The sequence below is a fragment of the Zonotrichia albicollis genome, chromosome 13, assembly GCF_047830755.1.
Source record: "Zonotrichia albicollis isolate bZonAlb1 chromosome 13, bZonAlb1.hap1, whole genome shotgun sequence".
NCBI lineage: Eukaryota > Metazoa > Chordata > Aves > Passeriformes > Passerellidae > Zonotrichia > Zonotrichia albicollis.
This window is the reverse complement of record NC_133831.1, coordinates 8,872,444-8,900,400: the sequence shown is the minus strand read 5'-3', so window position 1 is coordinate 8,900,400 and position 27,957 is coordinate 8,872,444. Positions and strand designations below refer to the sequence as shown.

Here is a 27,957-nt window from a genome sequence, read left to right as displayed (position 1 = left end):
TGCAGGCAGATGCAGCCTGGACAGGGGGCTGCTACCTGAGGCTGAGCAATGGAGACCCAAATCGTGCTTTGACTTGACAGAACCTCTCATGGACTTGGGAAATGCTGCTTCATTCTCTCTACCTATCCGAACTCTCATCAGCAGCACTACGGGGATAAGCTGACAAGTGCCAGCCGGGACCCACCAGCCTCGAGTGTGTCAGCCTCAAGCCACGCAGGGGCTTCGAGCCACCGCACTCCTCATCGCTAATGGTCCAGAGAGACACATCCACCCCAGCTCTCGGGCACGGATGCCATGCTCGAGCTCTGGTGCCACCTGAACGGAGTATTTCTGACAGATCCTCACCTACACGAGACACCCAGCCACCGAGCTGGGCGGGCGGCCTTGCGGCGGGGACACCTGGAAGCGCCAGGGTGTCGGCCAGCCCCGGCCCGGGCTTCCCGCAGCAGCCTCTGCCCCGCGGGCCCCGGGACAACCAGCAGGCATAACAGGGAAGTGCCGCCGGCCATTCCAGGCGCTCTTGGGATTTACTTTCGCCTTCCCGTTTCCCCGCCCGCAGCGGGTGCCGAGCGGCGCCGCGCCCTGGCGGAAGTGTCGGGGCCGAGGCCGGCGCTGAGGAGGTAACGCCGCCCGGGGCCGCCGGGCCGGGGCTGCCGCGGGCAGGGGGCCGGGGCGGGGATCGGGGCCGGGCCGTCCCGCCGGGGCAGCTGGAGGGGCCGGGCTGGAGGGGCCGCTCTCCGGGCTGGGGGGACACCGAGGGGACACCTGGGCAGCGCGGGCAGCCACCGGCCCTGAGGGCGGCACAGCACGGCGGGACCGGGCCGGCGGCTGCTCCGGCGCTTTTCCCTCGGGGACAGCCCCCTCCCAGCCAGTCTAGGACGGGAGTTGAGCCGCAGCAGCGGCCTGACGCCTGCAGGAGTCAGCGAAAAGGCAGTAGCCGTGTCGCAAACGTGGCTTGCCGTCCGGGCTGGCTTTTGGAGCACCCACAGCGGTGTGACCGCGGAGCGGGGACTTGGATGGGGCAGTGCTCACTGGACGGGATATTCACCCCTGGGTTACACTGCAGGGGCACAAAGGGCATAAACAAAGCAGAGAGGTAGCCCTGGGTCACAGAATCACCGAATGGTTTGGGTGGGAAGGGACCTTTCCAAGGCCATCTAGTTCAACTCCTCTGTGAAATCTTCAACTCGAGCCAAGCCCAGTCCAACCTGGCCTTGAATATTTTCAGAGATGGAGCATCCACCACCTCTCTGTGCCAGTGCATCACCACCCTCAGTGTAAAAAATTTCTTCCTGATATCTAATCTAAATCTACCCTCTTTTAGTTTAAAACTATTTCCCTTGTCTTGCCTGTGTAGAGCGTCCTGTAACAAGAGCTCAGGGCCCATCTGAACAGCCTGGGGACCAGGACCTAAAGGAGAACATCTCTGATTGCAGTGGGGCTTCAGTCCATGGGAGCATGCCAGAGCCAGGACTGCTCGGTGGTCCCAGGAGCACTTCAGTCATTTCACATTTTGCCAGCTTGGCTAGTCAGAGGCACAGGAACTGAAACTCTGCTTCAGAGTATGTTTGGACTATAAAATGAATGGACTCCAGTGGAAAATGAAAGTAAAGCTTTGTGAGCTTCTTTGGGATATGGTGTCCCACTGTGCTGTGCTTTACAGATCAACAGTAAACCCCTCAAAGGCTGCACTTGCTTTAGCAACATCAGCACTGCTCTAAGAAATAAGAGTAAATACCCATAAGTCTGTTGTGCTTGTGCTGTAGCACTCCCCTGGCATCCCTTATGGTTTCTGAGCTTGCCCATGTGATTTTGTAGGGTGCTGAAGATGGCAGGCAGCTCCTCTTCATGGACTGGCAGTGCTTACCTGTTCCTTCAGTCCACCTGCAAGACCATCACTCTGCCATCCCTCTACGAGAGCTCCCAGAAGAAGCCTTGTGTGTTCAAGGCCCTGAAGCTGGCATTAGCAGGTACCCATCCTCTGGTATCTTGGTGTGCAGTGCCAGGCCTTTCTTTAATCTCACCCTCATGGGTAAGGAGGGCTCATGCTCACTCTGTTTAGGAAAGGCAGTAAAGTGGAGGAAGCTCAGCAGAGGTTCACAAGATGGTTGGGGGCTGGAGTACTTTGAGGAGAGGCTGAGGGAGTTGGACTTGTTGAGCCTGGGGAAGAGAAGGTTTCAGGGGAGCTACCAACAGCCTGCTGAGAGCTGTGAGACACCCTCTAGTTTTTATAAATTCCCACACTTCCCTCTTGGTTTAACACAATTTTCCATCCCAGAGGACTTTATCACAAAGAGAATTCAAAAGTTCCTCCATTGCAGGCTTGTTGTGGATGGGTACTGGACTAATTACCAATATAGCTGGGCGGGACATGCCTGAGTTTGTGTGGCCCTTGCTGCTTGACCAAAAAGGGACAACTGTGGTGATTTCACCTCAGAGACACTTTTGGCTGGCTGGATGTTGCAGCTGGGTGCTTGGAGACAAGTCCAGACATGCAAGAGCTCAGGTTTACCTTTGGTGGAGAAGCTTTAAGGCAATGGTGAAGGAAAGGAGTTGGTTCTGATGGAGGGGTTTGGATCCAGAGCTTTATTCCTGGCCCACAGGCCTCTGATCCAGTAACAGCTCCAACAGAAGTCTCAAACCATGTGGTTTGCTCACCTTTTTACCCGGGGGAGAGGGGGAGGGAAGGAACACAGGGACCACCAACCAGGTATGGGAGGGGAGGTCTCAAGGGACAAAGGACACCTGGACAGCCCAATGTCCCCAGGGGTAGGGGACATCTTTGAATCTGCCCAATCACTTGATGCCCTTCTGGAATGCTCAGCAGGCAGCAGGGGAGGGGGAGGGAGAGATGACTAACACACCTAGCAGGGAATTATCATGGGAGGAACTGGGTCTCTGAGGTAAATCCTGAAATCACAACGCAACAGATGGGTGTGGATCTGGGTAGGCTGGCTCATGGCTGGACTGTGACTGTGCTCCCTTGTCCCTGGCAGACTCCACTGGCAGCGTGAATGGCGTGGACATGCTCAAGGTGCACTGCAGCCACCCCCACCTGATCGTGCAGCTGCGGTTCTGCAGGCAGGAGAACTGCCGCCGCTTCCTGCGCAGCTACCGCGAAGGAGCGCTCCAGAAATCCCTCCAGAACCACCTCCAGCTCTCCTTGGCCACAACCATGGAGCCTCTGGAAGTGGAGCTGAAGACTGGCAGTGAGCACCTTGACAAGATGCTGAAGGATGAGGATCGCTGCCTGGAGTGCATCTACAGAGAAAAGGTGAGTGGGAGAGGGAGGGAGGATGGACAGCAATGAGGAGGGGTGGCACTGGGCTTGCGGAGGTGGCTGCAAATCTACTTCTCATGCAGCATGTCAGGTTAACAAACTTTTCAGTCCTTCAGCTCTTAACTCTAACATGGAGAAATAGCTCTGCCCTTGCTCAGAAAAGAGCTGTGCACTTTTCTGGAAGGGCAGCAGAGTTACCTAAAGCAGCCTGCAGAAATCCTGCTAACTCTCTGTGCCTTCTGTGTAAAACAGCTAGTGCGGCTGCTAACCCCACTAAGACAAGGAGTTCTAGACAGTGCAGCTGTCAGCACAAGTGTGCCTGAGTACAGCTGTGAGGCAGGCAGAGGGGAGCAGCCCTGGCTGGAGCCATCACTGCTCTGCACGCACAACACCTCCTCCCAGAGTGTCAAAGGTAACTGCAGCTGGAAATGAGCAGTGGAAGTGAGTGCACACACTGCACATCACACCAAAAACTTGTGTCAAAGTAGGGACATACAGCACCTGCTGCCAGCAGGAGTAGGCTGCCCTTTGAAGGCAAAGTATCTCTCATCTGACATCTGGCTCATTGCACACTTTGGCACTGGCACTCTAATCCTGCTTGCAAGAGCAGTGAGATCTTGTCATCTCACTACAAGGCACTTGACATGATTAAACTCACTGACTTGTTCCCCTCCTCTCTTTTCCATCTGGAACTTTAGCTCTGGTTCCTCTAAATGGTCCTGAGCACCAGGCACTCACTATCAATCAGGAATATTAGGCACAAGAGCACGTTTTTCCAGGTTGCTTTTCTGTAAGCACAGAGAATAAACCCAAACCTTTCATCTCCAAACCAAACAACATATCCCATACCCTGTGAACTGTGCCTTGCTGCTCCTTCCCTGTGCTGAACTAGCTGATTGGGCAAAAGAAATGAGCTTATTCTCAGTTCCCCAAAAGTGACTCAGTCTGACCCTGCCTAACAGTGCAACAGGCAGAAAGATGGGACACAGCCTTCAGCAGCTGAGAGCAGTGCTGGGTACCTGCTGTAAGTGAGCTAAACACTGTTTGCCTCTGATTGAGGCACAGCACTGCCAGCTTTGACTCTTCCCATGTGCTTTGCCTTCTTTACTCCTTTTCTCATTACCTGCATTTTGGAAGTTAGACTAATTTTCTCTTGGCTAGTGAAAAAACCTGGCTTGGTGAGGAGCCAGGAACAACAAACCTTAGGGAGCAGAGGGGCAGAGAGAGAGAGAAGGTGGGTAATAGGAGCTGCCTGCTTGTGTGGCCATGAGCTGTTGGATCAGATCACCCTGTTCTGTGGGTCTCACCCTCACAGGGAGCTGGGAGAAGCCTGCTGCCTGCAGTGCACCCTAGTTCGTGCAGAGGGCTGCTGGAAACTAACATGTGCTAGTAGCAGTTGCACAAAACTAAGTGTATTGTAAGTGTAAGCACTCAGTGGTGCAGGTGAGAAACCCAGCAGGGAGAGATTGTCTATTTCATATCCCATTACATTCAAATCCACTTACAGCCGTCCTGTTACAGCCACAGCTCTACTAGACCACCTCACTGGGCTGGCTGACAGCTCATGCTGTATCTCATTGCTTCTCTCTTGACCTCAGCAAGCTCAGCTTTGCAGCTGGTGGCCCTGGCAGAGTTACTGATGCTGTTTGTGTTACAGCCTGACCGCCTGCCAGACGAGGAGATCACAGAGCTGGAGGAATGCCTCAAGAGCCTGATGCTTCACCAGAGCACCAACAACAATGTGGCTGCAAAAGACTGCCCATCTCTGAACTCCCCATCTCAGCCTTATCCTCCTCAAGGCAGCTCCCTTCCCCCACAGCTCACCTTCATCTTTCAGGGACAAAAGTTTGGTGAGTAGCTAGAGCTGACCAACAGAGCCCTTGGTCTGCCTCACAGCCCAGCAGGAAGAATTATCATCACTACATATTGGGGTCTACCTCAGATAAACCAAGGACTTCCCAGCATCCCATAAGAAAGGAATTATGGTAGTCCTAAGATATTGCCATGATGCTTCGCATCAGGCTTCCACCTGTTTTCTTTTCTGGGGTGGCACAGAACCAGATGTTTCAGAGTCTGTGTCCCTTCCACATTCCTCACAACTTAAAATTAATAGTGAAAGGAGGAATATAGAGTATTTTTTTCTTCTTCCATGTCACTTGGTTGAGGTGAGTTAATAGTGTCAGTTGGATCAGATTGGGGACGTTCCCATGGACACCCTCAGCCCTGCTTTCAGACAGGACTGATTTATCCAGGCTCCCTCAGTTCACCAGCTGGCTTTGGGGTCTGTCCCTACAGAGAGCTTTCAGAGAGTCTCAATAGCAATATCAGCTTGAGGTAAGCTAGATCATTTCTGAGCTGGCTTAAGCTGTGTATAGTCTCCAGTACTAAACAGCTGAGGAGAGAGCTCCTGTCAGGATTCCAGTGTTCTGAGGATGTTTAGGTGGGGAACAGGGGACTTTGTCAGAAAGGCCTTACCAAGCTGCCTATGAAAGGCTAAAAAAAAAAAAAAAAGAAAAAAAAAGAAAAAGGACTCTGGCAAACCACAGGACAGTTTAGAGAGAAAAAAAAAAGAATAGGCCTTGCCAAGCTTGCAGGGTAGGGACAAGCCCAGCTGCTTTGTTGTTGTGGGAGGATTTCTGTAAGGGAACAGCTGGGCAAGGCAGGGAGCTCAGACTCCCTGCTCCATAGGGTACTGACCAAACCTTGAACTGGCCCCAGCTGCATCACATCAGCCATGAACCTTCTGTATCTTACCTGGCCTCTGCCCCTTTCAGACAACAGAACAATCACACCAGATGACCACCAGAAGTTTGCCAAGTCCGTGTCCAAGAAGTGGAAGCAGGTGGGTCGCTCCCTGCAGAGCTCCTGCCGCGCCCTGCGCGACCCTGCCATCGACACCGTGGCGCTGGAGTACGAGCGCGAGGGACTCTATGAACAGGCCTACCAGATGCTGCTCAGGTTCATCCAGTGCGAGGGCAAGAGGGCCACCATAGCCCGGCTGGTCACAGCCCTGGAGGAGAACGGGCTTGTCAGCTTGGCTGAGGAGCTGCTGGGCCTCCATTCCAGCGAGGAGTGCTCCTAGAGCCCAGGGACAGTGCCATTGCTAAGGGCTTTCCTGCTTTAGCTGTTGTAGGAAACTGCTGCCAGTGTCTGGGAATGTAACGTCCTGAATGTCACCACAGGTTTCCATAGGGGTGGAAATGCTCAGGGGAGAGGTTCTGTGTTTGCAGAAGCCAGCATGGACCTCTGATTTGCCTTATTTCATTGTGTTTTCAGAAATATAGCACTACCTTCCTGTGAATGGTGAGAGGCTTTCACCCTGACTTCCTTCAGGACTGTGACAGGGAAGCAGCCAGACAGAGAGCCCTAGGGGAGAATTAGGGAGAGGAGAAAAGCAAGCAAGGCTTCTCACAGAATTTCTCTGGGAAGCAGAAAATGCCACTGCTTCTCAGGCTGTGTCCAGCACACCTGGAGAGCTGCAATATATTTTTACATTGAAAACATTTTTGCTCTCAGCCGTGACATCAAGTAAAGAAAAAGGAGAAAGTAAGGAAATATCAATTTTACGTTATTTTCCTTCTTTGTTTGAAGAACAAAGAACATTCATGGCCAGAATACCTGTTCTGCCCTGCTCTGTTAGAGCTCCTTCCCACCTCTCACCCCCTGAAGGCTTTCCTTCTACCTGGGACAGCCACAGTCTTCCACAGGGCAAAAGATTGCTGCTGTACAACAAATGGCAGACACTGAACAAACAAAATGGACAAACTCAAATTCAGACAATGATTGTCAACATTTTCTCATCTGTGGTAGACAGTAATACTGTTGATTAGCTCTTACCTGCCAGCCTGAGGGAGCCTGCAGCTGTGGAAAGCCAAGCACAGTGCTGGAAGGAAAAGAGTCTCCTCATCAGCAAGGTGCCTGTGGAGCCTGGTTTGGAGCTGCTCCCTCAGGGCATTGCAGCATCAGATGCCATCCTCAGAGCACAGAGCTGAGCCATCAGCACACCCAGCTGGCTGCTCTCACCTCCTGGCCACCCTCAGCCTGCTGGGCCCCTGAAGGGGACAGCTCACCCTGCTGTGTCCCACAGGTGAGCTACAGAGAGCCTTTCCCTGGCACTGCTGTCACTGTGTGACAATCCAACACCAGCTGCCACCATGCCTGGAGTCACCTGCACTGATTTTTAGGGTAAAAATGGTTTAAGAGACAAATCTCCTAAACCCCAGGGCTGACTTCTGCTTTCAGTTCCTGTGGGAGAAGCTGAGTGTCTCGTGGTATGTCAACACAGCAGCTGCACTTCTGCTGTGACAAAGCACAGAGCAGTGAGTGCCTGGCATGACATGGCTCCTGTGAAGCACAAAAGCAGCTCAGTTACCTGTGCCATATTCCCAGTGCTTTCCTGATAGGTTTTTACTGATACTATTCCATTAATTCTATCCTTTCTTTCCCTTCCCATCTGTGGCAATAGCCAGTGGGCTGTGGAAATGTTTTCAGGTGCAGAGGGGGACTCTGGCCACACACACCAAGTCTGTGTGCACATGGCAATATCAGGCTGCTAGCAGCCATGGTAGGAACAACTTTGAGGCCTTTTAAACCACAACTTACATTTTACTGTTTCCCTGGAGTCAAAGCTGTGACTCAGTAAGGAGGAACACAACCTCAGATTCAGGTGTGGGCTCAGATCCAAGCTCCTGGGGCTGGAGACATTCCTGCACCTTCTGCTGGAATAGCTGAGCATCACTCACTGGGGACCTGGATGGGCACGATTTAGATGCCCTGCTTTGAGCCAGCTGGGGTCAAATGAGCTGAGTATCCCATCCTCAGTGTAAGCCAGGGAATCATGGCTTGTTTTCTGCAGATTTTGAACCCCTGAGGTTACATACAAAACCAGGAAAGGAGGGGGTTATGTGTGGGGAGAGGGTTTTCAGGTGTGAGTGAATCTGTTTCCATCGTGCTCCTACCTTCCAAGGAAGCAGAACTTCATGCAGGCACCATCTCTGCAGAGACTGTGGCTCCATCACCTTTTATTAAGCCATTTTATATCAGTGCCATTGCAGTTTCATCCCCTCCATTCCTGCTCACACATCCCACCCTCTCCCTTCCAGTAGTACCAGTGGTCTTCCCAAAAGGAAGCAATGACCTCTCTGACAGTTTTGCTTTTGGGACCAACACAGTGGTGCTGATCTTGCCTAATTTAGGCTGCTGTGGATCCATACCTCAGAGTATTTAGCTTTCCTGCCAAATCCCAGCTGGGGAACTCTGTTTGGCAGAAACCCATCTGAAAAATTGTATTTTAAAAATTAAAAAGTCAGAAACTTGAAATTTACTTCAAGAGCAAGAGAGTTTGCTCTTGATCTTGCAGAAATTACTTTTTAAAGAAAAGTAATTGTTGTCATATGCCATATGCATATGACCTTGTTTTTTAAGAAAGGAAGGTCACATGCATAGCCTGCTGTCTCATTTGCAATTGATTTTTCTAAGCTCTCAGACCAGCTATATGTGCACAAGTTGCACATATAGTTACAAGGCAGCCACTGAGTAGTGACAATTACTAGTTTTTGTAGCATGTTAATGCTCAAAATGAGCAAATCTTGTTATTCAGCATCTACTTCAAGTCCAGAAAACTTTTTACTGCTGTTACTGTTTTGCAGAGGACTAACCATGAATGCTTTCTTCTGAATGTAAACGTTTTATTTCTGCCAGTGACTGGCATGTGTATTTCCTCTTACTCACATATTCCCTGTTAGAATTCCCTCTCAGAAGTGCCATTAAGTGCTGGGGCCCCTGGCAACCTTTCTGGAATGTTTAATCTCCAGCAGCATTCACAGGTGCCTTCATTGCAGAGACTTGAAGGAACAGGGTTTTTCAGTGACATTCCATGGTGAAACTGTCTCCAGCACATGGCATGGTTTGGGACATAGCAGTGGCTGTTTCATACCTCCTTTTCCATGAGTAGTCATCATCATGGTGGGAGATAAGCCATGGACAGTGCTGCTGCTGGAGAAATTTGCCTTATCCCTGCTCTTCTCCATATACTGAGATATATCTGTGGAAAAGAAAAAAATCAGGGGTCATGCTAGTGTTTCAGAACCAAACACAACATTAAAAGCAAATAAAGGTGCTAATTAATTCCATATAAAATCTAAACCAGAAAAAACATAGAACAAGCAGCAGAAATCAGGCCAAAATGTGCTTACAGGAAGAGATCCAAGAGGGCTTTTTTTTCTGGTACAGATTGTTTTTGTCATTTTAACCATGTTTCAGGTTTGAAGGAGCCTCCATTCAGTCTGCCAGAAGGAATAAAAGTTCCATCCAAAGGAGAATTTGAATGATTTGTTTTGGCATAGCTGACCTACAGTGTTCAAACAGATGATAACAAAGAGGAGAGTGAAGTTAAAATGCTCACCAGACATACTTTGACATGAGGCATCTGATAGAAGCAAACCTGACAGGAGCCCCTGATACAGAAGGGTCTCAAAGGAAGAGACAATTTTGCCTCTGTTTATTTTGCCTTTCATTTCAGAGGCAGGTTCAGCATTGAGGAGCTGTCCTGCTCTCTGGGTCACTGTCTCCCCTCTGTGTTCCCAAGGAACCACACCTGGCAGCTGCCCACAGACTCTGAAACCAGGAGTGAGCATGGGCAGGATGAGGAGCCTCAAATTCACTTAAATTGCTGATTTAGTTAAGCTGAAAATTCTGGTGAACCTCTGGTACTGTATCTGGTATCCTTAAACCAAGGAGGTACAAGAAGAGGGATCAGGAGGGTTTGTGAGTCTGACCCACATATTGGAGTGTGTGCCTGACACTGGTGCTGTACACTGGACAGGGGTCTGCCCATGTGTCTTTTGTATGGAGATGGACTCAAACACTGAAGCAATTTAAGGCCTAGAGTAAAAAAATATTTTTTTTCCTTTGGATTGAATTTTAACCCCCCTGAAGGGAGCTGGCTTTACATCTCTAACAGAAACCTGTATGAGATGTGTGGTTAATGTCTCTTAGTTTTCAGTGGAAAAATCCCTTGCTGACCATCTGATTCCAAATTCCCATGATATTCAGCATCAGATCTGGATCAGCTATGGACTATAATGCCAGGCATTCTTGGGTCTAGGACATTCAGCCTCCAAGGAATTGTCTTTTACAGAAAAACATCTTTGGTATATATATTTTCCCCCATTCTTTTTTTATAAATAAATATATACTTTTGATGAAACTGCCTCAGAGACTTTGATTGAACACTTACCTGCAGTAGTAAGAGAGGGGTCACTGAAGTTCTGGCCACGTTTGATGCAGCTCCAGAGCAGCATCCAGCCTGAGGGTGGCTGCCCAAAGTCACACATTTCTCCTGACATTCCAAGGCTGGTCCTACTTGCGAGGGATCAGCTCTGATTACAGCACCAAGCCTCTGGTTTGTTCAGTTTCCAGTCACTGCTTTGATGAGCCTTTTTCAGCCAGCATGGCCAGAAGGGGAGGTTTGTCCCACCCCTGACACCTGGAGGAGCTCACTGTGCTTCCTTCAGTGCTGTTGGGTACCTGGGGCTCCTCTGAGGCCACAGCACCTCTGCAATCTCAAGTGCCTCACTCCCAGTGAGCTCTCCTGTCCCGCAGGAGGGGAGCCAAGGAGCTGGGATATGAAACCTGCAGCAGCTTTGCACAGGAACCCACTGGCTAACCTGACAGCTGAATCCAGGGAAACTCCTTTTGCATGAACTGGGGCAGAGATGTATTTTACCCTGAATCTCTTAAATCTCAAACACTGTTTGAAAATCACAAGATCAGCCCTTCTTTATCTACTACAAAGCTGAATTCCCAACTGCATGGCAAAAAAAAGTGGGGTTTGGTTTGGTATTTTTTTTGTTTTCAAAGGGACCCTTGAATCAGTCTCCAGCCTCTGCACTGCTCAGCTCACTAATCCTCCCATCATTTCCCTACTGTGAGAAAAAGTAACAACCCCCAAATGGATTTAACTTCTGAGCTAAACCCAACCTCTATTTTTCAATTTGACTCCTTGCAGAGGTAAATACTCACAAGGAAATTAAAAGAAAAAAGCCAAAGTATAGAAGAAAAAGAAACTCAGAAAAATTAGTTCATTTCCTAGTGAAAAAAGTTACGGTGGAGGGGCGGCAAAGAAAAACCCGGCCTTTTAGCAGAATTGGTGCAAATCCCCAACCTGGCCGAGCGTTGTCCCTCTGGACACCTCCGCCCTGTCCCGCCGGAGCCATCGGCGCTCCCGGGCCCATCACGTGTCGGCCTTGGCCGGGACCCGGCTCTGCCGCGATCGCCGGGCTCGGCTCGCTGCGGGGCCGGGGCTGCGCTCGGGGCCGCCACGATCCCGGCTCCGATTCCAGTCCCATCCCAGCCCCGCTCCCGGTCCCAGCCCCACTCCCAGCCCGATCCCAACTCCGCTCCCAGCCCCGTTCCCGGCCCCGCCGCAGCCGCAGCCCCGGCCCAGGCAGCTCCGCTCGCTGCTGCGGGAGCGGCCCCGGCCCCGGCGCTGCTCGGCGCCCCCAGCGTGTCCCGGGCTCCGCTGGCAGGCTGAGCTGAGAGCCGAGCGATGTCTCTCATAACCACATCCAGATGTGCCTGCTTGGCAGCCCGCTGCACACACGACACCGCGGGGACGCGGGATCAGCGCTATCGAATGGGCTGTAAGTATCTATTGAGTGTGTTTGATCTCGGGGGGTTGGGGAGGGTTGTGCAGCGAGCAGGGTGGACTGGAGTCTGTCCTTACTGCTTCCCTTTGCTCCCAGCTTTTCTTTTTGCCTTGCTGCTCTCGAATTGTGTTAAATGCGGCAGGCCGGCCCGTGATGGTTAACACGCAGCAGGCTCGGCTGCAGGCTCCAGCCCCGAGACATTTGCTTTACTCTTTACTTTCCAAAGAACTTTCTTTGAATGTTTAGGTTGTTTTTACAGAAATTTGGGCCTTCTTTAGACAATGCCTGCAGTGCTCTGAGACGGGGTTTCCTCCTCTCAACCACAGACATGTCCCAGTGGTGGTATGTTACATTTACAAGCCATTCTTCATCAGTAAAAGGACATGAATCTCCTCCATGTTACACTCTAGTATGCTGTGAGCAAAACATGGGAATTTTCAAGCTCTCTAGGGTCACAAAGATAGAAAAGAATTTAGCCCCTGTGAAACATCAGGCAGTTACTTATATTTTTAATAGCTATTGGGCAGATTCTGAGAAACTTATGTGTTGGGTATAATCTTGAAATTAATGGGGTACATCAGCATGTACTCCCTGTGTCTACCTCGAGTTAAATTTTCAACACCCTGTCTCACCATCTGCCATGGATTTAACAATACCTCCATGCTACTGCACTGCAGTTGCTTGGGTTTAGGGTGCATTGGGCAGATTATCTATCAGAAGAGGGTCTGGGAGCTGAAGAGCTGGCGAGCACTGCAGCCTGGGGAGGGCTGGGGGAGGAAGGTGTTTGTTTCAGTTTCTTACTCCTTCACAAACCTGCAAGGCTTTATTCCCCTCCCGGGGTCCAGAAAAAATAACATTTGGAAAAGAGACAGCAGGTTCCTTACCTTGGCTACTCGGGATGGATCTGTCCTCTCCCCAGAGCACTCAGGGTGTGAGATGAGCTGCTGAGCCCTCTGCCACTCTGAAAATCAGACTGCCAGCAGCAGGACTGCATCTGCAGGTAGGACAGTACCTCTCGAGGCTGCTGAGCCTGCAGAAAGTCATCGGGCTTTACCTTCTCCTACCTTGCAGGTGGCTGAGCACCTGTTAGAGGTGTGGGGGGCCCAGCCCATGTGCCTGGCACAGCTCAGTGCTCAGCTCGGTGCTCTGCAGGCACTGCTCCCTGCCCAGGAGGGACAGAGAGCATCAAGCACTGCCTTCAGGAGCTGCAGCCCCAAACTGTGCCCTGAGTGCTTACACTGGGCCAGCAGGGCCAGGGGAGCAGGGGGAGCTCCTTCCCAGAGCTCAGTCCTGCAGGCAGCTGCTCCTGCCCAGGCTCAGCAGGGCTCCCGTGGGACTGCAATCCCCAGCAAGGAGGGGCCAGTTCCTCTCTGGGACCCCTGCATGTGCAAACAGACACCTCAGCAGCCTCACACAGCAGCTCTGCAGCTCCTCTGTGTTTGAGTTTCTGCATTTCACAGAAGTTTCTCACTGGGTTGGAAGGTGAAGGAGGCGACCACAGCAGCCATTTGCAGCAGTGACCCAACGTGACTGGCATTGCAAAGGGAAGGCTGGCAGTGCCAGCAGGAGAAACTGCAATAAAATGGGACCAGCCAGCTGGGAAGCTGAGCAAACTACATATTTGAGGACTGAGGCAGGCAGACAAATAAGGCACCCTGTCCTGTAACAGCATGGATTTCATCCATACGTTTGCTCTGGCCTGGAAAAAAATTTAAAAATGCCCTGAAAAGCAGCTCTGACAGGAAAGTTGGAAATTGTTTTTGGAGCAGGGCCTGCATTTTTGTTACCTGCTTCCTCAGTATTTGACTCAACAGAGCTTTTGCCTCCAGGTGCTGCAGCAAATACCAGCAGCAGTGATGCTGCAGTGCTGCACTGGGCAGCTCTTTCTCCCTGTGCTCCCTTGGTTCTGGTTCAGGAACCCAGTTCCTGGGACAGCTCTGAAGACACTCAGCTAATTAAATCCTACAGCCTGCTCTCAGTTTGTTTATAGACTTCAGAACCTGTAAGCAGCTGAATAGGATGAGTTTTTATCTGGTAAGGCAGCACAGCAAGTGTTTTGGTTATTTCATTTTTCTAGGGCTTTGCACTTACCAACATGCCAAAAGGGGTCTTTGTATTTCAGCCATCTCTGTCTTCTAATCAAAAAGATCAAATCATTCAGCATCACTTTATGACCCTGTAACTCCAAATGAAAGCACTCTCCTCTTCACAAGCACTCTGAAATGCAGAGAGGAGTTGTTCAACACCAGGGCCACTTGAAGCCATGACTTTGATAAGGTTATTGACCTCATCAATAGATAAAGGGTCATCTCATCTATGAGTGGGGCAGTAGAAAAGCAAAGAAAGAAAGAAAGAAAGAAAGAAAAAGAAAGAAACAAACCCCAAACCCATGGAGGAATAAAGGCCATTACATGACACCCAAACAGAAGTAGAACACTGCTTCTTCCCCTGCTCCAACACACAGAGCTACTCTTCCCCTTTAAACAGTTCAGCAAGACATTTAAGTTAAAAGTGGTGCAGGCACAGGAGTCAAACACTCTCACAGCCCTCAGGGGTGCAGGGGATGGGACCAAGGGTGCCAGAGGGAAGATGCAGCCCCCAGGGCTGCAGGCAATGCAGAGTTCTTGGTGTCAGCATCCTGCTCTGGTGGCTGAAAGCTCACCTGCACACATCTGTTCCACACAGCTCCAGCTGCAGCATGGGCAGAGGGAATGTCATTATTGCTTCTTGAACAGGGTCAGGATTTTTCCTGAGGCAGAGGAACCAGGTGAGGAGGATCCTGGGAGTTTGCTTTGCTCTTGCTGAGGGAATCTGAGTGGAAAAACTCCTGTAAATGAGGCAGGAGAGGGACACGTGTGCAGCCTTTTCCCCTTGCAGGCCAGAGCTGGGGCAGGTCTCAGTATCCAGCCCTGGCTGCTACAAGATGACTTTGTTCTTGTGGAATGCATTCAGCAAACATGAAATGAAAACAAATATCCCAAACCTGAAGCACTGCCTCAAAGTATCCCCACCACCAAGATTATACAATCTTCTCTGATGATTACAAAAAATCCCCATCAAACCCATCAGTGCTGGATACCCCACACTTTCTTTAGCTCATTTTATGGACAGACAGATGGGACACCTCCATCTGCAGCCACAGCCCCACACGTTCCGTGGGTACACAGTGTCCCTCTGCTGCCCAAGCCAAACCATCCCGTGGCAGCTCCAGCATCAGCAGTGAGGGGTCAGGAGGGAGCTGGGAGCACTGCCCTGCAGCAGGGAGAGGCTGATCCAAGGACACCCCACAGCTTGGGTGGGATGGATGTTTCTGTGAGCCAGGCTGGGATGAGTGGGAAGCAGAGCTCATTGCTGGTTTTGTGCCCCCATGCTCAGTGCATCATGTTTTCAGCTTGATTATCTCAGCTGCTATTCCCAGGGCTGGCTGGATCAAACAACCATTCCTCAAGGCACAAAGCAGCGTGCCAGAATCACCAAGGCCTCTTGACTGAATCTGAGCACAGGATCCAGAGGACTTTTTCCTACTCTGGCCCTGAGCAGAACTGATGGATGTGATGAATGCTGCAAAAAGAATTGCCAGGATGGGCTCAAGGTTTCATATCATTCACCTGGGAATGAAGGGCTAGCAATTTATTTTTTTTATCATCACTTGACTGCTTTTATTGCAGCTGTTCTTGGCCATATTTCAGAATCCTCCTCTCAAATAAATGAAAACCAGGCAGAGGACTGGGCCCTCTGCCCTAGTGTGCAGCAGCACAGGTCAGACTCCTGCCTGGATGCTCATCAGGGTGCCATGAGCACCCTGGAGGGGCAGCTCTGGCCCCTTCCAGCTTTCCAGCCTTTCATTGTCTCTTGGGCTTTGCAGGCTGTGCTCCCCTGGTTCTTCCAGCTCATTCCCTATTTATGGCTGCCCATCTTGCCATCTCCTCTTCCTCCTGCCCAGCTCAGCCCTCTGACATTGCTGGTGCCCAGCCCAGGATGGAACATCCCCAGCCCCATTATCCCACTCAGACCCCATCAGGCCAGACGCAGCCCCCCTGTGTCCATCCCCACAGAGCCAAAGAGGGGCAGCTGCCTGCTTTTCCAAGCTGGGAGGACACAGGAGGCACTGCTGGCAGCCAGGCCATTCCTCAAGGCCCTGAGTGATGCAGTTTGTAAGCCCAGCTCCATTTCAGGTTGGATGGAGGTTCCCCAGAGCAGCAGAGGAAGCAGAGGTGCCTCTGCCTCGGACCCTCAGGGATGTGCTGTGCTGAGAGACACTGCTGTGCTCTCATCTCTTTCCTTTGGCATCACACATTTCCTGCTCACTTTGATAGCCCTGTAATTCTTTTCCCCTGGTGTCAAGGTGGATGAATAATCCTTTTGGCTTTAGGACATGCCAGAGCCTCTGCCAGAATCATCAGTCCCTCTGTATTCGAGAGCAGAACAGCTTTTCCCACACTGACATCCACGGATAGAGCTTACACCACTGTGACAATCAAGGGTATTTTCCTTCCAAAGAAGGAAATACCTAACAAAGACTGGAAAATCCATATAATTAGATCAAGGAATGACTTCAAGGGCTGGCAACTTCATTTGAAAATGAGAGCTCTGTATTCAGCACTGAACTGTTTTATTTCAGCATGGAAATCACTCTTTCGGATCCTTTACTTTCAATAAAAGAAAACACTGAGGAAAATCTGGGCTATCTGCCCAGGCTTGTAACAATTCAGGGTTTTTCTTGGCTTTTCCAAGGGCACTTATTGCCAGATTCTGAGATGCTGGCAGTATGAAGCTGCAAGCCATGGAAATTACGAGTTTCATGACACGCTCGTTTTATTCCAAACCTTTGTCGATAACATTAAACACAGGAAAAATCCAGGACTTTCATCCAGCTCCTTAATTACCATCTGAAGCCTGGAAGCTGAAATAAGATCAAACTTTTGCATAGAAAAGGAAAAAGAAATTTGCTGTGTTCTGTGAAGAAAGAGAGGGGACTTCAGATGTAAAATGCAAACCAACATCCTATACGTGTCAGGAGGGACTGTTCCATGAGGCTGAGCATGGTTCTGAGCCAAGCCACGTGGCAGAAAGAACATAAACAGAAAACAGATCCTGAATATTCTAAACATTTGTACAACAATTTACAAGAGAGCTGAGAAAACTGTTCAGTCCTGCTATTAGTAACAAAGTTATGCCAGTGAAAACATCTGCCTAGGAGAGGAGTGAAAGGTAAACAAAAAAAGCTAACAAATGAAGAAAAACCTCTGTCACAGAGCAGGAAAAAGCAAGAAACAAGGCCTAAGGAAAAAACCCATGGTCATCAGGACAAGGCCAAAGGGATTTTAAATCCACCAGGAATGCAAAGAGCCTTACACCAAGGCATGGGTATGCTGTTTTCCAAAATAATGATTTCATAAATAATGGAGACAAAGAGAATAAGGTCAGTAAACATTTTGGAGCTGCTTATCTTTTTCCCAAGATAAGAAATAGCATATGATGGTGAAATACTCTATTTCAACAGTACCTTGGAGCTGAAGCTAACTAGTAATGAAAAACACAGTATTTAAATAATGATGTCCAAACAATGTGCATCTAAGAATTTTAAAGGGTCTGGCCAGGAAATCAACTGGTGTAATAATTTTCTTCCTCTTAAGTCTTGAAATATTGCTTAGATATCACAGGTATTGGTACAAAACCACTGTTTAGTTACTTCATTATTACAGACTCATCAATCTAATTTTGAGTTTGAAAACTTAACATTATGGCTGATACAAAATGGCTGCTTAATGAACAATTAGCAAGTGAGCCAATCCAGGACAGTATCTGCTGAAAACAGATACCACCAAACTCTTACCAAGCATTTGCACCTTGTCCTATCACTGTATGCCCTCATCAAACATCTCTCTCCAGTTTTGTTTATCCCAGAAGTCATCTTTGGACATGATCTCAGCTAATTCAGGACAGAGAACTGTAATACCTTCACAGGCAGCTTCTCTTAGTACAGCACAGGCAAGAGAGAGCCACAAATCACACATGAACCTGATACATTATTAGTGGGGGCATAAAATACTTGTGGGGAAATTTTCAGGTGGGGCTCACCTTCCTTTTTGCTGAGGACAGGAGGAATGGTGATGGTGATGGGAATGGATCATGGGAATGATGATGGTCACCCACCTCCTCCTGGAGCAGCTGTGGGGTCCCTCTGCTCTGCTGTTGTTGGTGCAGGGAGTGGCTGCACCCACAGGGTGATGAGAGGACCTGCTGCTTGCTGCCTTCTTACTCTTTCATTCTCATTTTGTTTGCAGTTGAAGAACTGATCAAATAAGACAGAAGATCTCCAGGAAAAGTGTAAGTGAGGAAAAATCCTGTATTTCAAAAGGCAGCTCCACCTATCATACATGAACCAAATTTTCCTATCATGCTGTGCCTTGCTTTTGCATATTAGGATTTATTTCCCCACCTCTCACTGAGGGGAGTTAGGGTGATTTGGCACAGGAAAAATACCCATGGCCCCTTCTAACCTTATAAATGGAAGTTACTTACAATGGTTTAATATTTTATAAAGAATTCTGGCAGGAGAAAGGTCCTGTGTGAATTCCAGATTGTACCCAATGCATTCATTTTGAGTACAAATCACAGTTTACCAAAAGTTGGCTCCATGTGCAGGGAAACACCAGCAGCACACTGCCATGAGGAGTCTGCCCTTCAGCAGTCAGCTCTGGGCCTTCCAGGTCAAAAAGAATAAAAGCAGCAAGTAATGGTTGTCAAGCTAGGAAAAAAAGGTCATTATTTATGGGAGAATGGCATCATTCATAATTTTCCACTTTGCTTTTCCCAGTGAAATCTCTGAAATGACAAAGCACGTTCAGCAGTAAGGGATGCAGGATTTTGGGTTGTGCTTAGAGGGTGGTTTTCAGGATGATGGACGATTGCTTAACCAAGTCTCAGAGCTGGCTGGCACTGGGATCAGCAGTAAGTTTGCAACCCTGTGTGCCTTTTGACAAGTTTCTCAATGTCTCACTGCTTGTGTGAGTAAAATGTGCTTTGCTGCTGGGTTTTTAAATGATGTTTAGTCTTGCCTGCCTGCTTCAGACCTGCCAAATCCTCACTGCTGACACACTCTGTGTTCATTTACAGATGGGCAGTGGTGCCAGGCAGCTCAAACACAGCTTTTAGCAGTCCCAGGAACAGCAGAGAGACAATGAGAGTTCGCCTCAAAGGGGATGTGATCTGCACCCTCCTCCTGCTGGTGGCGCTTTGTTCTTTGCTCTACTCCCAGCTGGAACATTTGATCCCAGCAGGAAAGAAGGAGCCAGCACAGAACAAACCTCGAGTGGCACCAAAAATATTCTCTGATCCCAGAGCACCTCGGAGGCTGATGCCAGCAAAGGCAACTGCACCCAGACCCCGAGTTACCCCTGCCATGAGACCAACAGAAGTGGCTAAAACCAGGGTCCAAACTACAACTCCACCCCCACTGACTGATTCTGCCTTCAACTTCAAGCTCTATCTCCTAAACAAGGACAACAGGAACTTCAATCTCCTCATTAACCAGCCCAGGAAATGCCGAAAGACACCGGGAGGTCCCTTCCTGCTCATCGCTATCAAATCCGTGGTTGAGGACTTTGACAGGCGTGAGATTGTCCGGAAAACGTGGGGCAGGGAGGGTTTGGTGAACGGGGAGCAGATCCAGCGGGTGTTCCTGCTGGGAACACCAAAGAACAGGACAGTGCTGGCAACATGGGAGACCCTGGTGCACCAGGAGAGTCAGACATACCGGGACATCTTACTCTGGGACTTCATGGACACTTTCTTCAACCTGACCCTGAAGGAGATCCACTTCCTGAGCTGGGCTGCTGAGTTCTGCCACAACGTGAAATTTATTTTCAAAGGCGACGCTGATGTTTTTGTCAATGTGGAGAACATCGTTGATTTCCTCAAGAGGCACGACCCCACTGAGGACCTCTTTGTTGGGGACATCATCTACAACGCGCGTCCCATCCGCGTCCGGAAGAGCAAGTACTACATCCCCGAGAGCATGTATGGGCTGAGCATCTACCCCGCCTACGCCGGGGGAGGAGGCTTCCTGCTGTCCAGCTGCACCATGAGGAAGCTCTCCAGGGCGTGCAGAGAAGTGGAGCTCTTCCCCATTGATGATGTCTTTTTGGGCATGTGCTTACAGAGAATCAACCTCAAGCCCATTTTGCACGAAGGGTTCAAGACCTTTGGCATTGTTAAGCCTTCTGCTGCCCCACACCTGCAGACCTTTGATCCCTGTTTTTACAAAGACCTCATGGTGGTTCATAGCCTGAAAGTTGCTGAGATCTGGCTGATGTGGAACCTGCTCCACAGCCCACGGCTTTCCTGTACTCAGAAGAAGCAGGTGAAGAAGCCTTTCCAATGGAAGAAGAAAGCTCAGATAACAACACCAGCATCACCCCTCAGATAATGCAGGCAGAGTGCAGCACACACAGCAAACCAGCCAAGAAAGGGAGCCTGGAACTGACACTGCCCAACAAACCAACTTTCCAAGTATTTTAGCATGTCTTATTTACATTAAGAGAAGACAACAAACAATTGCAGGAATTTGCCCAAATTCTACATTCGCACATACATATCATGTGGGTCCTTGTGTACTAATGAGTCCAAATAATCATAACATATATATAATTTATTATTATTTATTAGCATTATAGTAGTGCCTAGTGGGACAGTGTGCAAAAGCACATTGAAAAATGCAGCCCTTGGACATTTTTCAGCATGGTCAGAAGTGTGAGAAATGAAAGAAGACAGGGTAAGAACAGACACCAGGGAGCACAGGGATCATTGTCAACTTCCTGCTTGACTTGGACTCATTGAAAAAAGTGCAGGAAATGGAGTCCCCTTAGTGTCTGCTCAGATCACATCACTGCTGCCTGGTTGGTTTTCCACAGGCCTTGTAAGAAGAGAACAACAAACAGCTCCTGAAATGGGGTCCTACAGTTGCAGTTCAGGTGGATTACAAGAAATCGAACTGGATGCTGAGGCAGTGTGGCTGGTGGAGCAAAGGAGAGGTAAGTAGATGACTGGAAAGGAGCAGACTAAAGGGCCTTAAGAGAAAGGACAAGAAATTCAAATTGATCACTTTGAATCTTGATTTTTCATCATTCTTCTCAGTTGAAGTATCTGCTCTACTGACATGCTCAAGATTCAGGGGACCAGTGGAACAGGTTTTGGCACTTCCCTGAGCTCAGGCTTTCTGCACTGCACTGACTGACATTCATGGAAAATTCAGAAGTCACCAACAGTATTGGATCACTCTCAGGATCTGACCCAGATTTTCAGAAGGTTTGCATCTGGAGAGATCCTTTGGCCTCTGCTCATAAGCATAACCCCACACAGAGCTGCTGCTTGCATCACATTTGGGAGCTGCTTCAAACCAAAGAGTGCACTGGGCTGGTTTCTACAGACCTTGGGCTCTTGCTTGGCACAGCCAGCTGCAGAGGGCAGCCAGGGCTCTCATACTGCTGCAAATGTCATGTGAAGGGAGAAAGTTTTCAGACAAAAGGACTTCAGAATAAAAGTCCATCTAAATTTATTGCAAGAAATCAAAACCACACAGCAATCTTTCTGTTGGCTTTCCAAGGTTCAGTCAGGAGCTTTGTGAGTATTTTAAGCATCAGACAAGAACACTGAATTGCTCAGTTTTTCAAAGTATAGTCCAGACTTTGATGCATTTTGTTTTTCCCAACAGCAGACTACCTTAGAAGAATATACTTTTATCAGGCATCAAAGCAGAAGTGAACTCCTCTAAATCAGGGTTACAAAGCTGTGAAATTCATGGGACAAAGAGCCTGAATTCACCTCTGATACTGTGTTTGTTCATTCTTTTACAAATTTTTACCCCTTCAGCAAAACTCCTGTCCATCAGAGAACCCCTCAGGATGGCACATCCACACAGCTTCAAAGGAAATTACAATCAGCCATGAAAGAAAGCCCAAAGTTCCTTTCCCTTGCACAGAGCCTGGAGCACAGCTGCATTTCATATCTGTGGGTGAGCTCCTTCCCTCCCTCCCTCCCTCCCTCCCTGCAGCACTTTGGGCTCAGTGCTGGTACTGACAATGCACAGGGAGAGCAGCAGGCTGGCAAACAGCCCATGGACAGCAGCTTTACACATTGGTAATCTTCATCAGGAGTTCAAGCCTTACAATAATGTATTTCCAAGAAAAACTCAGCTTTATAGAAATGGAAAGATTTCTACATTTAAGATATTTTCAGGATGCAATCCTGAAATACAAAATGTTCACGTGAGCTTCACAAGGAGCTTTGCAGGGTGTGGGACTAAGCCAAAGCCTCACTGGTAGGACAAAGTCACCCCTGCCCATGTCTGCTAACATGTGTGATACATGTGTGTTTATGAGACTGTACAGAAATGTATTACCTGGGAGTAGTTTACAGTTTGGGAAATTATTTATATCATCATTAAAAGACAGCATGCAGATGTGCCTCTTGTCAGAGTGAGTTTGTCATGTACACCTGCACACATGTTGTAAGACTAAAACCACAGGGGTTTTTCATGAAGACAGTCACATGAAAAATACATTATTCATTATTTTGGATAACTTGGTAAGTGTTTCCTTATGCTGGACTTATTTTAATGGCAATGACAGAGAAATAAACAGAGTTTACCTTGTGATTTCCTATGAGGCACCTAGTCAGGTTCAGCAGTCCTCATTAAGGTTTTCCTTTTACATTTGAAGATGCAGAGGTTGGGTCCTCCCTCTGTAATGTGTTGAGATCTGCAATCTATCCACAGCACAGCATTAATGAGTGCATTTTGTCCCAGATCAAAGCTGTTGTTCAACATCTGTGTTGACACAGTCTGTGCCAGCACACACCCTGATGGCAGAAACAGAACTTGAGTAAACTGTTTACTCTATTATCTTAGTCTATAGAATAGCTCACTTCTCTTATCCAGTGAATACCAGAATCTCTCCTGATGAAAGATCCATCTGGTTTTGTTCTCCAGCTTCTGCTGCATGGCCTGTTTGACCTGGTTTAAGTTTCCATTTGCCTCTGCAGCTGAGCTGGAAGTTCACAGACACCACATGTGAGGATAATGCTCTGGGGAATGCTGAGGGCTGGGCTGTAACCCCTGCAGTTCATTGAGTTCTGCTTACTGCTACAGTAGGCAAAGGCTTTGGCCTCACCCAGGCTGGAGATTGTTTCCATAAGGATGGGGGTCTTTTCAGAAAACCCTAAGCCCCAGGTATTTATGATAACTGGCAGGAAGGAGCCTCTACCAACCCTTCTGATGCATCACAGAAACCCAAACCATCCTTTTCAGAATGACATTCTGAGTAGGTTTTATTAACTGGCCAACTGAGTGCACCAGTCACACTTGCTATAAATATTTGCTTGGCAATTCTTTTCGTGACTAACCCAGGACAAGAAAACATTAAAAGAAACATTAAAACATCCTAAGTGGGTGCCACCAGTAGCAAACAAGGCAAGCAGACTTTCTCAGTATAAACTTCTGACACTAATACAGTACAGTAAGTTTTATGGAGTCCCAAGCATCCACACACAGTCAAGTTTTGTTCCTGCTCTACATAAGTGGCCAGATTTGGTCACTGCAATGAGCAGAGCTGGCTTGAGCCTCACATTCAGCACCTCCAAGTGCATCTCTGGACACACAAACCGGTAGGGAATGCCAAGATCCATCATTCAGTCAAGCCACTGCAGACTCAGACATCACAAAAAAGAAAGCCAGAGAGGACTCTGAAGGAATTCAGTATTAAAATCTTGTGCTTCCTGTCTGCAGCTTAATTATTCATCTTTCTACAGCAGGTTCTCAGAAGCAAACCTCAGCTGCAAACTCCAACAGTACAAAATAATCAAACAGCTCAGAGACCCTTCACTACATATCAGCACTGAGAACATTCCCTGGGGAGTGCTGAAAGACTCAGATCAGAGAGAAAAGAAGTCAGTCCCAAAGTCCAGCATGAAAAACTGCTGATCTCCTGGGCTGTACCTCTTGCAGCTGGACTTGCAAGTCTCAGCAGCCCAGAAAATCTGCCCACTACATGTCCCTAATGATGCTACTAACTGCAGTGACAGCTTTAAAAACCAGTAAAACTTTCAAATACAAATTTTCATTATTTTCTAGGCTTATGATCAGTAAGAAAACCATACTGAGGAATGAGGGTGAAAGCGAAGAGCAAAGTAAACCCAAAGGAGGAGCACAAGTGAGTCCCTGCAAGAGTGGCAAACAGCTCCCCCACCATTCCTGGCCAGCCTAATGCCCTCTCCAAACCATTCAGACTCAGCTCATGGATCTTCTCTCTCTCCTTCCCTTTCCCAGCCCATCTGTTGGCAATCCCTTGGAAAACCTTGGAAAAAACCCAACACAGGTCTGCAGTGGCAGCCTTGTCCCAGGGGGTGCCTGGCCTGGGTGGGAATCAAGGTGTGACAGTGACAAATGGTGTTTACAGCCAGAGAAGCAGAATAGGGAGGAATAATCTCTGTAACCTCCCTACTTGTGGATGCAGCAGAGCTTACCCAGCAAGGGACAGGGTAAATTCAGAATTTCAGGGCTGCAGCTTTTCTGAGATGAGCAGAGGGGAAAAGGGAATACAGCAAAATCAGGCTGGTTTGATAATTTAGTTGATTAGATTGCACATTGCATAATCATGCAGGGCTTTCTGTGATTGGTATTTAAACTAAATGTCTCTCTGAAGGATAATAATAAAAGAATGAAACTTAAGCACTCAGTGGAATATATATATATATATATATAGTGTAGGTGTAAAGCATTAAGGCACTTAAAACCATCTTCCAGAACTGGAATATACAGTACTTTAAAATAACTAAAGGAATAAAATTTAAAGGGAAATTCATTAATGTATGAAAAAGATAATGTTAAACCAGCCAATCCAGAACAAAAGTTACAGTAATAATGTTATCTTACACCACAATGAGTGCCCAACTCTGCAAACTTCAGCTTACCTTTCCTGCTGTTTCAAGCACTCATTTTTTCCAGATCATGAAGAGAAATGATTTCACCTGTTGGAAAAACAGACATCTCCACAAACACCACAAGAGCTTGGGATGTGAGCTTTGGCAGATAAATATTTTAACAGCGACTTTATTAGTTACAGCAAAAATTCACATAGGCAAAGATGATGGTATTTAAGTTGCACCAGAGCCCTCCAAGGAACACATACATTCTCCTCAAAAAAATCCTTCATGGGCTCTCCTTTACTAAGCCTATTTTTAATGCTAAAGAGTTTCATCTTCAGTAAGATCCAACTTTCATTTCCCTTTGCTTTACTTCAGCCTTGCCTTACCTCTCTGAAACAACCTGGTTCACACTTTATATGAAAAGAACCACCAGAACTAACCAGTATTTTAACTCCACACACACACACACACACAGTGAGGTATTTATCTCCTACAAGTGCTGTGTCACATTGCGGCTGACAGTCAGGCAGACAGGAGGGGCCTTTGCACTGGTGTAATCAAGGTTAAAAAAAAGGGTGTTTATCAGGCAAAAGTTGACAGAGAAAAATTGTAACTAGCATAGAATAACGTTTCTTGCATCGTAATAGCAAAAATTATTCTGAACACAACCAGCCCATGGGAAATTGTGCCAAAACAGACAACTTGGTCTTTGCCCAAATACTCTGCAGAAAGCAAGCAGACAGGGCTTGGACACAACATTTCTTTCAAAGTAAGAGCCACACTAACTCACACAGGCAGATTTACTTGCACATTTTGAGCCACCAAACACAAAAACCTAGCAGAAGTTCTGGCTTAGAATAGTGACTAACAGGTCCTAGCAGCAGGTAGAGAGTCAGTGTGAAGGGGGCAGCAACATCCTTGATTTCCCTCTGAAAACAGCAGCTGGCCCCTCACCTCCAGCCAGCCCCAAAGCAAAGATAAATCACCATCTCCTTGTAGTGCTGAAAGATTTTGTTTTAAACAGGTTGGAAGGGAGCTCTGGAATTTGAACGATCATGATCGCATGAATCAGTTCTCACACACCATATGATTAGTCTTTCAGGAAAAAAAAAAAAAATTTGTTTAGAATTAAAAATGTGGCAGTTCCTGGCAAGAGAAGATTGCTTTTTCTTGTCAGAACTGCATTTTGGGGAACAGAGAGTTCTAGTATTACACAGCAGTACTTATCTATACAGCACTGCCTGGAACCATCACAGGAGCCCAGGAGTGCTGGAAGGCTGAAGAACAGGTGAGGAAATGTCAGCTTCACTTCCTTAAAGAAGAGCACAATGATCAGTTTTATCAAGTATAAACAAATTAAATACTGTGGACAGTACTGCAATATTCAAGTTAAACACACACACACACACACAGACTCCTCACCTCTTAACAAAGGAAAACAGCACACATCACAAGGTGATCAATGCACTACATGTTTTATTAAAAATGCAATTGTACTTAACTTTATATCAAACAGTTTTATCACATGAATCCAAAATGGTGGACCAATGCACATGTTGCCAACATGCAGGATATGTATCAAACCACACAGGATTATCACAAGGAACAAGGCCACCTGCAAAATGGGATCTGATGCAGCCCAAACCTCTCAGTTCCTTTGGGAGGGGGCAGAGCTGGCCCCTTGCCCCCCTGAGCAGCCCTTTGCCCAGAGGAGCTCTTGGTTCAGGTGACCTGCCTCACCCAGCCTCCCTTTCCTTCCTTCCTGCCACACTGCCAGCCTTGCCCTGCCCCCAGAGCTCCTCTGCTCCTTCCTCTCTTCTGATTCAAACCCACCAGTCACCTCTACCCATCCCTGAACTTCTCATGCCAGCAAGTCCTTAAATGCTCCACCATGCTTCTCTAATGCATCAGCTCAGGAACAGCTTGGCTTAGTCCAAAAAGGAGCAAACAAATCAAAACATCTCAGACAAGAGAGTTGTGAACAGCTGCATCCACAAAGGGTGGGTGAGGAAATCCATAAAAGCAGCTCCACATTGTCTCTCCTGGTGCTTCTTCAGATCTGCCTCTCCCAAAAGTCAAATGCTATGAGCTCAGCCCAGCAGCACCAGCCAAGATGCAAAATTGCCTTTCATTTTTTTGTCTGTGCAGAGAATTTTTCAATATCAAGGGGCTGACCTAGAGAAGTATATGGGTTGTTAAGAGAGAACTGTTAATTATCAATACTATTTCAGTCACTAGGTCTCACCAGAGCATGACAAGTGAAGCTGGGAGCCACTGTAGTTAACAAATACCACAGGTTGGCTGCTGCTCCTGTCCTAGGTCTCAGGGTTCATACTACAGCAGCAGGCCTGACCTCACTCCTCTGAAGAACTTCAACTCAATGTGCCTGAGGGCAGGATATTGGTGGCACCTCCATAGCCATCACTCAAATCATCCCATCAAGGATTTATCTCCTCTTGCAGCTTATCTGGAGCCTTTATTAGAAAAGGATGGATTAAAATTAAAGTTAGCATCAGGATTGCTGTCACATTTTAGTAATAAGAATCAGCACACACAGCATCTCAGTTGAGAGACCACAGCATTCTGTGAGAGCCCCCTGAGCCAGGGCAGGCAGGGTGAGGCTGCAGGAGTCCCTTCCCTGTGCCCTGCATTAACCTTGGAGCTGATTCAGGGCACAGAGACTCCCAAAGCTTTTCTGTGAAGGAGAATTCACATTTGCAGCTTTCACTGCAGGCATTTCCTCCCTTCTGCTGTGCAATATTCCCCTCTTTGAAGCTCAATTGATTTCCATGATCCCCCAAGGGCCCACAGGAGCATAACAATCTCATTTCTGAACACAATGCAGAACCCACAGTGCTATCAACCACAGTTTAAAGACTTCTCCACTTCAGGGCAAAACCTTACAAAATGCTTTCATGTATCTTTCAAGTTATGTTAGTTACTGTTTCTTTGGAGAACACACTGAACTGGCTATAAAGTCACTATACACTAGTCAGGTACTTCTAATACAATGGCTGAAAAACAGTAAAAAAAAAAAAGAATTAATTGATAAGAAAACAAAAAGCAAGAACAACCATGATTTTATTACAAAAACACCCAGCAACT

The 27,957-nt window shown here is 48.0% G+C and overlaps 2 protein-coding genes and 1 long non-coding RNA gene across 5 annotated transcripts; 2 read left to right on the top strand and 1 right to left on the bottom strand.

Annotated features, from left to right (window-relative positions):
* Positions 1-235: 235 nt before the first annotated feature.
* On the top strand, positions 236-9,397 carry TRADD (TNFRSF1A associated via death domain). Its single transcript, XM_074550998.1, has 5 exons — positions 236-620; positions 1,819-1,970; positions 2,997-3,274; positions 4,938-5,130; positions 6,055-9,397. The coding sequence occupies exons 1-5, from the start codon at positions 295-297 to the stop codon at positions 6,360-6,362; spliced, it is 1,257 nt and encodes a 418-aa protein (XP_074407099.1). The 5' UTR covers positions 236-294; the 3' UTR covers positions 6,363-9,397.
* LOC113459738 (uncharacterized) lies at positions 9,186-11,445 on the bottom strand. The gene is made up of 3 exons (XR_003381265.2): positions 10,518-11,445; positions 9,475-9,629; positions 9,186-9,323 (listed from the first exon to the last, which is right to left on the bottom strand). It is a non-coding gene; the product is annotated as an uncharacterized LOC113459738 (long non-coding RNA).
* Positions 11,446-11,531: 86 nt separating this feature from the next.
* B3GNT9 (UDP-GlcNAc:betaGal beta-1,3-N-acetylglucosaminyltransferase 9) lies at positions 11,532-27,898 on the top strand. 3 transcript variants are annotated; one of them, XR_003381264.2, is made up of 4 exons: positions 11,532-11,922; positions 18,216-18,258; positions 19,048-20,963; positions 24,059-27,898. XR_003381264.2 is itself a non-coding variant. In XM_005490778.3 (3 exons), the coding sequence occupies exon 3, from the start codon at positions 19,112-19,114 to the stop codon at positions 20,357-20,359; it is 1,248 nt and encodes a 415-aa protein (XP_005490835.2). In that variant the 5' UTR covers positions 11,532-11,922; positions 18,216-18,258; positions 19,048-19,111; the 3' UTR covers positions 20,360-22,392. The 3 variants fall into 3 exon arrangements, 1 of the variants encoding a protein (XP_005490835.2); XR_001332956.2 differs by lacking the exon at positions 24,059-27,898 and adding an exon at positions 21,067-22,392; XM_005490778.3 differs by lacking the exon at positions 24,059-27,898 and having other exon boundaries at positions 19,048-22,392.
* Positions 27,899-27,957: the final 59 nt, after the last annotated feature.